The sequence below is a fragment of the Apium graveolens genome, chromosome 5 (assembly GCF_009905375.1).
Source record: "Apium graveolens cultivar Ventura chromosome 5, ASM990537v1, whole genome shotgun sequence".
NCBI lineage: Eukaryota > Viridiplantae > Streptophyta > Magnoliopsida > Apiales > Apiaceae > Apium > Apium graveolens.
The window spans coordinates 129,691,262-129,705,571 of record NC_133651.1 but is presented as its reverse complement, the minus strand read 5'-3'; the positions used below and the strand labels follow the sequence as shown (position 1 = coordinate 129,705,571).

Here is a 14,310-nt window from a genome sequence, read left to right as displayed (position 1 = left end):
AAATTAAATCAAATTTCGTAGTGAGATGTGTTAAGACTAAAATTAAACATGCAACAAAGGATAACACAGATCTTTCAAAACTCACTTAATTTTATATTAAAATTAAGAATGTTTTGCTACAAAATTTCTAGGCTCTTTGTTGATAAAGAGCTTAGCTTCAATCTTGAGAGAATACAAGAATTTCCTGATCTAATTGTTACAACTAACAAAGGACCAGTGTTAAATTTATATGATAGTTAACTACTGGTTTACACAGTGTATTATAAGATATGTTATTCACTTTATTAAACTGTCACTTATTATTTCCATTTTAGGAAAAGTATATCTTCCATTTCTGGCTTAGCATATCTTTGCATACTGTGTTAACTTTGATCTTCCTTTGTCAGTTAATTTTCACCCTTGATCTTGCACACTCTTCAAGCTACTTTTTTGTAGACTTGTCAATCCAACTGGTTGGATTATTTATTGATTGTTAATCTTGGATATTGAACTGGTCTGCAATTTGTACTTTGAGATTTTACCTCGAGATCTTCAGTTAGGCATATAGAGAACTTGACATCTCGATAAGTATATTGGCTTATTGAGATCTCTGATCACTCTATTGTTATTTTGACTTGTAGAGGTCTTTGAGTTCTTTATAAGAGAATTTAGCTTGTTGAGATCTCTCCATTTCATGTATTCACTTTGGCTTATAGACATCTCTGAGTTCTCTAGTGAATTTCGACTTGTCGATAACTCAGAGTTCTCTAATGAATTTTGACTTGTCGATAACTCAGAGTTCTCTAATGAATTTTGACTTGTCGATAACTCTGAGTTCTCTAGGGAAGAAATGACTTGTCGATATATCCAATCTTCATGTCTTCAATTTGGTTTGTCGATATCTCTGAGTACTCTAGTAGCTTTCCTGAGTTCTCTATAAGTCATTCTGGAGTTCTCGAATGACTTCTCTATAACACTAAATCTTTGACTTGTAGAGATCTCGACTTAGAACATTTTTTTTAAAACAGATTTATTCAACTCCAAGCTTCTTCATAATTCTTCTGAGGCATGATCTTCTTGATCTTCTTCCACGTAGAATTCTTAGGCTTGATACTGTTTACTGAAAAAGTCTCCAGTCTTCTCTTTGACATTTTAACAGACTTTAAATGTTATAATACAAAATGCAAACTAAGATAACAATACAACTTACTTAGGGTTGTCAATTTGACTTAGTCTTGTTATTGTACAGACATGTCTTGCACAACAATCTGTGCACAACAGCTACCAACAATTATGTATTCAGCCTCAGTTGTGGAAGTAGAAACTGAGTTTTGTTTCTTACTAAACCAGGACACTAGCTTGTTTCCTAGAAACTGACAGGTCCATGTTGTACTTTTTCTATCTATTTTATAATCTGTATAATCTGCATCTAAAATAACCAATTAGATAAAAACCAAAATTTCTAGGATACCAAATGCCAAGTTTTGGTGTTCCTTTGAGATATCTAAAAATTCTCTTAATAGCTACTAAATAAGATTCTATAGGATCAGCTTGAAATCTAGCACAAAGACAAGTAGCAAATATTATATATGGCTTACTGGCTATTAAATTGAAAAGTGAACCTACCATACCTCTATAATTTGAAATATCTATAGACTTTTCAGTTGTGTTTATTTCAAGTTTAGTGGCAGTGGTCATGGGAGTTTTTACAGATTCACACTCCATTAAGTCAAACTTCTTTAAAAGATCATCAATGTATTTGGTTTGACTAATGAATATTCCATCACTAACTTGCTTAACTTGGAGACCAAGAAAGTAAGTCAGTTTTCCCATCATGATCATTTCATATTTACTTTGCATTAGTTTGACAAACTTTTTACAAAGTTTTTTATCTGCAAAGTCAAATATAATATCATCTACATAAATTTGAACAAGTATGCTAGAACCATTAACATTTCTAGAAAAAAAGAGTTTTGTCAACAGTACTTCTAGTGAAATTATTTCTAGAAGAAATTTTGACAGAGTGTCATACCAGGCTCTAGGTGATTGTTTCAAACCATAGAGTGCTTTCAAAAGATAGACAGATTCTGGAAAATTGGGATCTTCAAAACCAGGAGGCTGACTGACATAGATTTCCTCCTCCAAATCTCCATTTAGAAAGGCACTCTTTACATCCATTTGATAGACTTTGAAATTGGCATGAGATGCATAGGCTAGAAAAATTCTGATAGCTTCAAGTCTTGTAACAGGAGCAAATATTTCATCAAAATCTATCATTTCCTGTTGACAATAGCCTTTAACAACAAATCTGGCTTTGTTCCATATGACTATGCCATTCCCATCCATCTTGTTTCTGAATACCCATTTGGTGTCAATATAATTCTTGCCTTTTGGTTTGGGTACCAGCTTCCATACTCCATTCCTTTCAAATTGCTTTAGCTATTCTTGCATAGCTAAAACCCAATCAGGATCCAACAAAGCTTCTTCTACCTTCTTTGGCTCTTCCTGTGACAGAAATCTGCTATATAGACATTCATCTTAAGTTGATTTCCTTGTTTGCACTCTTGAAGATACATCACTAATAATTAGTTCGAATGGGTGATCTCTAGTCCATTTTCTTTGTTGTGGTAGATTAGCTCTGGATGAAAAGGCCTTAAAGTTTTCTTGATGTGTGACTGAGTTTTGATTAGAGGAAACTCCCCTTGAGTTTGTGGATCTTTGACTTGAGGTTGGGGTCCTTTCTGTGTATGATTTAAAATGATTTTCAACTCCTATTGATGGCTCAAAGGATGTTGAATTTTTTCTTTCGACGGATGATGGAGTTTGTATGTCAACGGATGATGCACCTTGTGCTTCATTTGTTATTGTTTTTTTTACATTATCCTTAGAAATTATTTCTTGATCACTTTCATCATCACTTTCATCACAGTTCATCTCAACATTGTCAAATTTGAGACTTTCAAGGAAACCTTCATCTTGCAGTCCTTCAATCTTCTTATCATCAAACACAACATGTACAGATTCCATAACAATGTTGGTTCTGAGATTGTAGATCCTATATGCTTTTCCCACAACATATCCAACAAATATGCCTTCATCAACTTTGGTATCAAACTTTCCATGTTGCTCAGTTTAATTCCTTAGAATGTAGCATTTACATCCAAAGACATGAAAAAAGTTTAGTGTTGGTTTCCTGTTCTTGAACAATTGATAAGGAGTCATGCATTTTTCTTGATTGACCAAATAAATGTTCAGAGTGTAGCATGCAATTTTTACAGCTTCTGCCCAAAAATAAGTTGGTAACTTTGATTCTTCTAGCATTGTCCTTGCAGCTTCAATAAGAGATCTATTCTTTCTTTCCACCACTCTATTTTGTTGTGGAGTGCTAGCTGTTGAAAACTCATGCATGATCCCATTTTCTTCACAAAATAACCTCATTGTAGAATTCCTGAACTCAGTTCCATTGTCACTCCTGATTCTTCTAACTTTGAGATCAAGATGATTGTTGACTTGCCTTATATGATTGTTAATGATTTCACTAGCTTCATCATTAGATTTGAGGAAATATGTCCAAGTAAACTTTGAGAAATAATTCACAATCACTAGGAAATATCTTTTCTTTGATATTGACAACACATTGACTGGTCCAAATAAGTCCATGTGCAATAGTTGTAGTGATTCTTCAATTGTAGATTCAAGCTTCCTTTTGAATGATGCCTTGATTTGGTTTCTCTTTTGACATGCATCACATAATCCATCTTTTGAGAACTCAACTTGAGTAATGCCTCTTACTAGGTCTTTCCTAACTAATTCATTCATAGTCTTGAAGTTCAAATGAGACAGCTTCTTGTGCCATAGCCAACTTTCATCTTGACTTGCTTTGCTGAAAAGACAAGTGATAGAATCTGCATTGGATGAGTTGAAGTCAGCTAGATACACATTTCATTTTCTCACTCATGTGAGAACTACTTTATTGTTCTAATTTTTGTAACAACATAGGCTTCTGAATTGAAGGTTACAGAGTTGCCCTTGTCACATAGCTGGCTGACACTCAAAAGGTTGTGTTTGAGTCTATCCACTAGAGCAACTTCTTCAATGATAATATTCTCCTTAGAAATCTAGCCATATCCCACAGTATACCCTTTGCTATCATCTTCAAAAGTAATACTTGGGCCAGCTCTCTCCTTGAACTTAGTGAGTAGGATAGAGTCTTCAGTCATGTGCCTTGAGCATCCACTATCTAGATACCACAAACTCTTTCTATTTTCCTGCACACATTAAAATCAAATCAAGTTGATTTTGGTACCCAAGTTTCCTTGGGTCCTGCCTTGTTAGCCTTCTTTTTAGGTTTCTTGGGCTTTTCCTCATTTGACTTAGGTGATTGAGATTCAACCTTGGTCATTAGAGTAGGGCTTTGAAACCATTCATAATTGCAGAATTATCATGCACGGGTTGGTTAACATGAAATGGCATATTATGTACAAACATGTTATTCCAATATGACATGCTAAATGACATTTGAGGCATATTGAATGCAGTTAGTAAGGATTTTGTGCAAATGACATATTAGAAACTTGTGCATTCAAATTTTATGCAGGCACAACATTCATAGGCATTGTGGGCATGTTGGGAAATGAGGAAGGTGCAGATATGGGTGCAGGCATACCAGATTTACAATTAACAGACAAATGATTAACACTACCATATTTATCAGGTGTGTAGTTGTTATGTTTGTTAATTACTACTTTCCCATTCCTGTTGTTTTTTCTTTTGGAGTCTTCCTTGACCTCAATTTTCTCCAATCTGTCATTCAGTTGCTTCATTGACAGATGCCCCACATTCACTCTTTTGTTCTCCTTAACTTGACCTGATTCTCATGTAACAAAGTTCTTGGAAACTGATCTATATTTCTCATTGAGTTTAGCTAGCTTGGCTTTGCTAATTGGCTTATGTTCTTTCAATGAATGAGCATCATTTTCTTTCAACAGATAAACTTCATCATCCGTTGATTCCATATCCATCGATAATCCTTTTACCGACTCAGAATCCAGTTTCTCCTTGCTCATTTTCCAGACTTCTTCGAAGGATGATTCCATTCCTTGAACTTTAGCAATTTGGGCATGTACCTTTCTTGATGACTTCCAAGCCTTGATTACCTCTTGCTCTCATTCAAGCTGCTTTCTCAAAATTTCTTATTTCTTCAAAGATTCAGTCAATTCATGTTTTACAATCTTACACTCTATCTTCAGTTTCTCAAACTTAAAAATTTGAGTTTCCAACACAGTATTCCTCTCACTTAAAAATAGATTATTATCTTTAATTTTTGTATTTTCTTTAGTGAGTGATTTAAGTGTAATACGCAAGTGATATAATTCTGTTGACATGTCATTTATAGCATCATTACACTCATCTTTAGAAAGGTGTGCTAGATTAGTAGTGATAACCTGATTGCTTGAAAAACTGACCTCTGCTTCATTTGATGTGGCCATTAGAGCTAGATTGACATAGCTTGTTTCTTCATCTTCATCTACCCCATCAGCTTCCCAGTCATTTTCTTGAGTAAGGAAATCCCTTTCCTTTTGTTTGAGCAAATCAAAATATTTCTTTTTGTAACAGGCTCAAACTTTCTTTTCTCAGAATCAGGCTTTATGCATTCATTTTCAAAATGATCACTCAAGCCACATTTCAAACACTTGAATTTAAATTTATCCACCATGTTTATATTTGGCTTGGTTGCTCCAAAATTCTTTTTGAATATGAGCTTGACAAATCTTCTTGATAGGAAAGCTAGATGTTCATCTATGTCCTCCATTTTATCCTGACTAAGATGATCTTCATGCTCAGTCATTAGTCCTTTTTCTTTGCCTTCACTACCCCTTGAGTTTGGTGCAGATTCCACAGCTTCAACCTTCATCTCTTTCACTCTCTCTTGTTCAGATACCTATGCAATAGATCCTCCCTTCTTCCTTCCTTTCTCTATTTGCTCATCTTATTCCAACTCAAGCTCATAAGTTTTTAGAATGCCATACAGTCTCTCCAAAGTAAACTCCTTATAATCTTGTGAGTTTCTAAGAGAGACAGTCATAGGCTTCCAGTCTTTTGGTAGAGATCTAATAAATTTTAGGTTAGTATCTTTTGTCTGGTAGATTCTTCCATTTAGCTTCAGTGCATTTAGTAGTTTTTAAAACCTACTAAAAATGTCACTTAAAGATTCACTTTCTTCACAATGAAAATGCTCATACTGCTGGATTAGAAGTTGCATCTTGTTTTCCCTCACTTGTTCAGTTCCATCACATATGATTTGAATTGTATCCCAAATGTCCTTAGCAGATTTACAGTTGATGACATTGTCAAACATACCTCCATTAAGACCATTAAACAAAATGTTCATAGCCTTTTTATCTTTGTGCACTTGCTCAATATCTTCATCTGTCCATTATGATTGTGGCTTTGGAATGCTTTGCTCATTGTCTACAGCTCCTTCAACATCTGTAGCAGCTCTTCGAGGAACATGAGGGTCTTTCTCAATGTAATCAACATATATTTCATCTTGAGAGAGAAGATACAGGTGCATTTTCACCTTCCAATGGTGATAGTTGTCTTTATCCAGAAAAGGGATCTTCGCTCCAACATCCTTCCTACTCATGTTGTTAGTTGTTTTGATCTTTAAACTCTTAGTGTGACAAGAGCTTGCTCTGCTACCAATTGCTATTACCAAACAATCTAACAATAGAATTACAGAAGGGGGGTTGAATGTAATTCTTGGTTTCTTTTAGAAATTAAGAAAACTCTGTACCAAAATATATCTGTGTTTGTATATGCAAGTGTGCGGAAATAAAATATATATGTATTCAAGACACAAAGTAATTAAACACAAAGATTTAAAAACTTTCTGGTGGATTGATCTTTTCCACCAGAGATATATATTGATTGAGAACTCTGTGATGCAAGAATGCACACAACTACTTACAAGTAAAGTTACAAAGAACAGAGAAATTCCTAACAAATATAACTTTTTCTATTTCTCAGTTCAATCGATATTTAATTTAATTGATACTCTTGGTTTATATATCACCAAGTTACATATGAAAAAAACAAACATATAATACAGAATGTCCAAGTTTAATCACATGTTTCTTCATCTGTCTATCCAACATCTTTGTATTTCTTCAAGTAAGCATGTAAATGGAAATGCTTCATTGTTCTCATAAACCTGCAAATAGGCTGCCACATTCCTTTTGTATACAATCAACCCATGTGACTGTCAAGTCACTATCAACTTCTATTTGAATTTGTTATCCGTCGAGACTTTGTAGATTATCCACTGAGTCTCTATTGGATCATCCGTTGAGAGTCATCCGTCGAAACCTTGTATAATCATCCGTTGAAAGTATTTCCATAGCAGTTGAAACAATTTCATTTATGCAAAATTATAAGGCATCTAATATTTACAATTAGTCAACCTATTTTGCATATCATTCTAGTAGTCAACATGACTTAGAATATCCTACAACCTCTAATTCTCTAAGACAGTATATAGAAATGTGCTACAAAAACTTATTTAAATATAAGCTACTCTTTCAACAGATGACAAAGTAAGATTATCCGTTGAAAGTTACAAACACACTTAATTAAATCTACTAAGGTGTTTTGGTGAAATATCATCAAACCTACAACATATTCCTAACATTTATAAAAAACAATTATGTTTTGATTCAAAGTTAATTTTTAGTCCAGATCAATAACATATATGATTTATACTTAATTGTTAATTTTGTTTATCCCCGATCAATAGTTTAAGTTATTTTGTTTTATCGTGAGACTATTACACGGAGGAAATCCAATTACTTATTTTTAGTTCGATTTTAACTTTTTTAAAGTCCAGATCTAAGATATTTTTTATAAGATTTTGTCATAATTGGTCAAATTATATTTTGATTTTAATTTTGTGTAAGTTTGAATCAATTATATAATATTTTTTTAGTAAGTATAATAAAATATATTATTTTATTTTTACTCGATATCTATAGTATAATGTTTTTAGTCGGGTTAATAATATTTATTATTTTGTCTTTGTCCGAGGCACATTATACCAATCAAATCTAAATAATTATATTTAGTTTGCTTTAGATTCTATTTTTAGCCTCAATCAATGATGTAATTTTGTTTTAACCCAAATAAAAAATTGTAGATTATGCCGTTTTAGTCGGATGAAAATTTAAGATTATTTTATTTTATCCCGATGCCATTATACCGATTAAAAGTTTATATTTTGGTAGTATACATCAGATAAATAATAAGTAAATTGGTCATTTATAAAAAAGTTTATTTTAAAATTTAATTAAATAAAAAATAAATTGATGACAAAGTTGACTTTAATATCAGTTAGAATAATATAGATTTGGATATGAATTAGAATTTGAATTGGTAGAAGAAGAAGTATATATCAATTAAAATAATATAGGGTTCAATATGAATTAGAATTTAAATTATTAGGAAGTAATTGACTTCAATATCAATTAGAATTAAAATTGACCCCTTGATCGACCGATCTAACTTTTAATATTTCGTCTAATATAATATAGTATGTATAGATAGATTACTGAAGTTTATAAACTTTTAATTAAGTAAGGGTAATTCTATAAAATTAAGGCGTATCAAAAGAATATGTAATGTATCAAAATTTTAATATTTTGTTTATTATAATATAACAGTTTAAAAACCGTGTGATGTACATTATTTTTAACAATGTTGTATAATTTAATGTATTGTGAATTGAAATTTTTACATATTATATTATTATTTGAATATAATTAATAGTGTTATTTAGTTAAAAAATAACTACTCGGTTATTAATAATTACATTATAATAATTAATAAATTTAATAATTATCATTATCAGAATTCACGGATGTCAATGTACAGGAGAGGTAGGTACACAAAGTTTTGATTTTGATGCATGGCAGAAGTTTAGGGAGTGGTGAAATGTGTGTAGCTGGTACGGGCACTCGTTGAAAAAGCCCTTATTTATCAAAATTTTGAATAAATAAATAATTGCTTATAATTTAAAACGAGTTTCACCTTATCCTAGAAGGACACATTACTTGCGATCACAATATTTATCGAAGTCATCCACACCATTATTATTCTCAACTTGATATCGACGCACGACTCTCAACTCCGCCGCTGCAATCGAATAAGGTACTTTCTCCTTCCGGCCATGTTTCTACCTAATCTCCGATCAACTTATTTGTAATTATTTACTTTCTTTGATTAATTCTATTTTCTGTCGAGCTTTAAAACCCTAATTATGAAATAGGGGATAATAATCTTTAATTTAAGAGATTGTTTAACTACTATTACTGCTTGATTGCAATGATTTATGTCAATTTGACCATAAAGTTTTCACCTTTAATTTTTATTCAAGCATGTTAATTTGATTTACTAGGTTTTCAATTCATTCACATTATTATTGTTCTGTAGTTGGTAATATAAATAATTGTGTGCCTTATTGCTTCTGCTGGGAGGTTGGTTATCTGTGCCGTATAATTTAACATGTGTTTATATGGCTTTCAAGTATCGTATTATTAGATGATAATACATGACCTCGGACCGCTGTATTCATTAAATCGATTAGGTGTATTCTTTTTATTAATTTAGAAGGACCAAATATGATAGTGAATATATCTGTAGGCTTGTTTTTTGTTGGTGCTGGCAAATTTTGAAGAATGTGTTTTTGTAGTGAAGTTAATTAGTAAGCAAAGTAGTATTGGGACGTGTCCCGATGTTATTATTTCAGAGTAATAGGCGAAGTAATTTTTTACATGTAGGAGAACTTGGGATTTGAACACCTGTAATGGTTGGAAGGTTGTAATTTAATATTCAAAAGAAGGAAAAATGAAGGCAGTTATTAATCTTTTATATCACTCTTTACATAGTACATTATTTATCCACCTTCTCATTTGAGCGTTAAATTTTAAAGTACTACTTATTGGTTATTACCTTTTCCATGTTGGCAAGTGCTTTCTTTTTCTGGTAAAGAACATCTTATTTTCCTTTCTGCGCATCTTTTATGAGTAGTAAAATTTATTCTCCTTGCTTGTTTTTTCCGTTAGTGATATATCTTTCTTCTAAACTGCAGTGTGTGACCTCATATTTATCAACGTGGTAAGTGTTACAAAGAATGACGACTCCACAAGGAAGAGGCTTTTATCCTCCACTTTCCAAATTTGAAGATGAAAATAACCAATATTACTTGAATGATGTCTATGATGATCATGATCCTGTCTGGGATGTGCCAGAATCCCAAAATGCGTATTCTACAGGCTCCAAAACTTTTAGAAAAGATTCTAATTACCACCCTGCTAATGAACCTGAAGACTTTCTTGATGAGGAATATGATTCTGGTGAAGATTATTCTAATTATATGCAACAAAGAACACCAGAGGTGAATTTGAAAAATGTGTTGAGTGGGATTGTTGCAATCGTGACTGGCTCTAATAAGGATCCTAGTACCAGTGTAGAACAGCAACAACCCACTACAAATGTTTCATTTCTTGGATCTAAGAAAAATGGAGAGACCTTTTTGCACTCTTCAGTATATATTCCTAGTGCTCCACCTCTCCTCGAGCCTAGTGGCACTAACTATATTGCGTACAAAGAAGTACTGGAAGCTGATCCGCCAGAGTGGCTGCCTGACAGTTCTTCTTCAGTTTGCATGCAGTGTAGTTCTCCATTCACTGCCTTTACTAGAGGTAGGCATCATTGCCGCTTCTGTGGAGGAATATTTTGTAGGATTTGCTCAAAAGGAAGGTGCTTGCTACCTGTTAAGTTTAGAGAGAAGAATCCACAGAGGGTGTGTGATAGCTGCTATGATCGCCTAGACCCATTACAAGGTGTTCTGATCAACACCATCAGCAATGCTGCACAGACTGCTAAGCATGATGTTGTTGATTGGACTTGCACGAGAGGATGGTTAAACCTTCCAGTTGGTTTGTCCATGGAGCATGAAATATACAAGTCTACAAGCACATTGAGGAGTTACAGCCAGGTACCTGCCTATTCTATTTGAAGGGTGGCCAAATTATTGAAATTAGAGAAGTTACATGACATGAATGAATATATCCTTACAAAACTATAAAAGAATTTGCAGAGTATATTTGCATTTTAATAGTTGGCCTGTCTCTCCCTCAAAACGCACAACAGAGGAACATGCACGCACTTGTTTGTTCCTGTGTTCAGCAAAATTAGCAATACCGTTGCTTGTCATTCCTTGCAACTTGCGAGAAGTGTACATACTACATATTTTGATTAAAAGTTTAGAACCTTTGTTCTTGTTCATCCTTTTCACTTTTGGTTAGCTGTAATAATCGCACTCCTACTCGAGTATGTCAAATACATATTTTGTCTTCTTTGTGACACTTTGAAAAAGTACTTGGAGTATGTCAAATACATATTTTGTCTTCTTTGTGATGCTTTGAAAAAGTACTTTTGGATATGTGTTTGGCATGTTTAAACTTTTTATTGCATAAAATGACTTATTGGTAGTGTAGTCATGGCCAAAGCTCATGGGTTCGAATCGTCACTCACCTACCTTTATACATTAAAATCTTACGCATCAAAAAATACCCAAACAAAAACACTGTGCTTCATAGTGTTGCAATTATTACGGGATAAAGGAGTCTGTATATTTATCACGTAAAAGAGCACATCCCTGATATGCATGTTTGTGTGTGTGTGTAGTAATACTTTCTTAATCCATTCTTGCCCTAAAACAGGTTGCTAGGTTGAACCCTGAGAAGTCTATACCCTCCGCAGTTTTGAAAGGGGCCAAAGGGTTGGCAATTTTAACGGTTGCTAAAGCTGGAGTTGTACTTTCTTATAAACTTGGTACTGGCTTGGTGATTGCTCGAAGGCCTGACGGATCATGGTCCGCTCCATCTGCTATATTATCTGTTGGTTTAGGATGGGGTGCTCAGGTAATATAGGCCATCCAGATGACCTATCTTTTTTAAATTGTTCCTACCTTTTGAATTTGTTGAATTTTTGCTATAATATTACCACACAACATGAGGTTGGAAGAATAATGATCTCACGGACTTCATAATTGTCTCAGTGAACTGTCAGGCTGACAGTGTTTGTTCAAGAACCAATTAATCATGATTTTTTTGTTGTGTATATATGAACCATTACTGGATGAATTGAAACATTATGAATTCATTTTTAAGTTTGACTGATTTGTCTTTTTTCTCCTATCTCCATATATTTTTAAGTTTGACTGATTTGTCTTTTATCTGCTATCTCCATATCTATGTGATGTCTTGTCTTCTGCATGTTATTTTAGGTTGGAGGTGAGCTCATGGACTTCATAATCGTTCTTCATGATTCCGAAGCTGTGAAAACATTTTGTAGTCGCGTTCATTTTTCTCTTGGAGCTGGTTGCAGTGTTGCAGCAGGCCCTGTAGGGAGAGTGCTGGAAGCTGATCTTCGAGCTGGTGATAGAGGGTCTGGCATGTGCTATACTTACAGTTGTAGTAAAGGTATGTACTGCAGACCATATTAGTGCTCATCCAGCAGTTTTTTAGAGGATTATTATTTATTGCTTTTGATTTTTGAATGTCTTTTTCTTAACATGTTTGTTTTGGATTATTAACATCTAGTCACATGATCAGCCTTTTTTACATGAAATTATGAAAATATCTAGAAGCTATTGTAAGATGCACCAAGTAGACAATAACTTATTGGGTTAATACCTGACACAAGAAATGCAAGGTGTGATGTATCTTGACACAAGAATGCAAGGTGTGATGTGTCTTGTTTGAAAAGTTTTTGAAGTACTATGAATTTGGTGTTTGAGGCAGTTTCAAGGCTAGTCGCTACTAGGTTGAATATCTGTTACTTGAGGCGGATATTAAGGTTTTTCTTCTATTATGTGGTGTGATCAAGTCTGATAACTTTTTTGTGCACAAATTACTGTAACAAAGACAATGTGAAGATTACAGGAAAATATCATCAAGAACTTGTGTATGTCATGTCAGCAGTGCTTGCAGCTCATAGATACCCTAAAATCCTAACAACCTAAAGTAAATAAAAAATGAGCCCTTGACGATTGACATTTGACTGCGTACTACCAAACATGTCCAAATTGTGGAATACCTAATGACAAATTGACTACTTCTATAATGTGAATAATCTGTACAAAACACATTTGACCACTTGTTTGCATCTTTTTGTTTCTTTATATCCTTTTCTCCTTGCGCTTTAGGGGTTAGAGGATGCTTTTACTTGATGCCTGAACATTTCAGTGGTATATGGTGGCATTATACTGCTTGTTACCTGAGTAGTTCTTTGAAAAGCTCTGTAAACATGTGTTTCTTTTAGTATGTCTTTAATAGGATTTTTTTTTGCTAAGCAGGTTTTTTTTTGTTATTTTTTCTTCTACATTTTGATCTGTTATTAGTTCAAATTTTATAGAAAAATAAAAGCAACTTATAAGTTGGTAAGAAAACTCACATGAACCTAAAAGCTGGGCCAGGTTCACATAAGAATTTGCATTATTTAGTTACCGTGTTTGCAAATACTCTTGAACCATGTTTTAAATTGTTTTAAGAACAATTGGTAACTTATGTTGCTTCAATGGCACAGGTGCATTTGTTGGAGTTTCACTGGAGGGGAACATCGTTGCCACAAGGCTGGATGCAAATCTCCAGTTCTATGGCGATCCTTATGTTACTACAACTGACATCCTTTTGGGCACAGTGGACCGGCCAAAGGCTGCTGAGCCTTTGTATGCTGCACTTGATGGTCTTTATGCCAAACTTCGATGTTACCCGAAACTCCGCTCCTAATCATGGTTTACAAATGTGGCTCTGAAACAGTTTCATTGGTTTGTCTGCACTGTATATATCCCTTGTTTTTTTATGGCAAATTGGAAATAACTGATATTCCTTGGACCACTACCACGACTGAATGACACTGCTTATACCAGAACAAAGACCTTGGAGAATTCCACAGTTTATGGCTTTAATGCTCAGTTAATTATGGATGTACATAATAGCCGTATATATCAGACCCATTTGCAATATAGTACATTTCATGATCCTAATTCTCATTGCTCCCAAGTTAATATTGTTTTTTGTGTTCATTTAATTATTTTTGCCAGATTAGGGTATTTATTCTCTCTACTTTATATTGTTGTGATGTAAAACATGTTTAAAGCATACGACGACAGGTGAAACAAAAATTAGATAGACAGAAAAAACGTATCAACTGACAAATTCTTCCCTGGTTCAGTGGTTCTAATTCTAACGTCCTTAACTTGAAAGCCATGTC

General features: G+C 33.6%; 1 protein-coding gene across 1 annotated transcript; it reads left to right on the top strand.

The window, feature by feature from the left end:
* The first annotated feature begins 8,967 nt into the window (after positions 1-8,967).
* LOC141724497 (uncharacterized) lies at positions 8,968-14,083 on the top strand. Its single transcript, XM_074526658.1, has 5 exons — positions 8,968-9,180; positions 10,121-11,029; positions 11,757-11,957; positions 12,323-12,518; positions 13,624-14,083. Exons 2-5 carry the CDS (start codon positions 10,163-10,165, stop codon positions 13,824-13,826), a joined length of 1,467 nt encoding a protein of 488 aa, XP_074382759.1. The 5' UTR covers positions 8,968-9,180; positions 10,121-10,162; the 3' UTR covers positions 13,827-14,083.
* Positions 14,084-14,310: the final 227 nt, after the last annotated feature.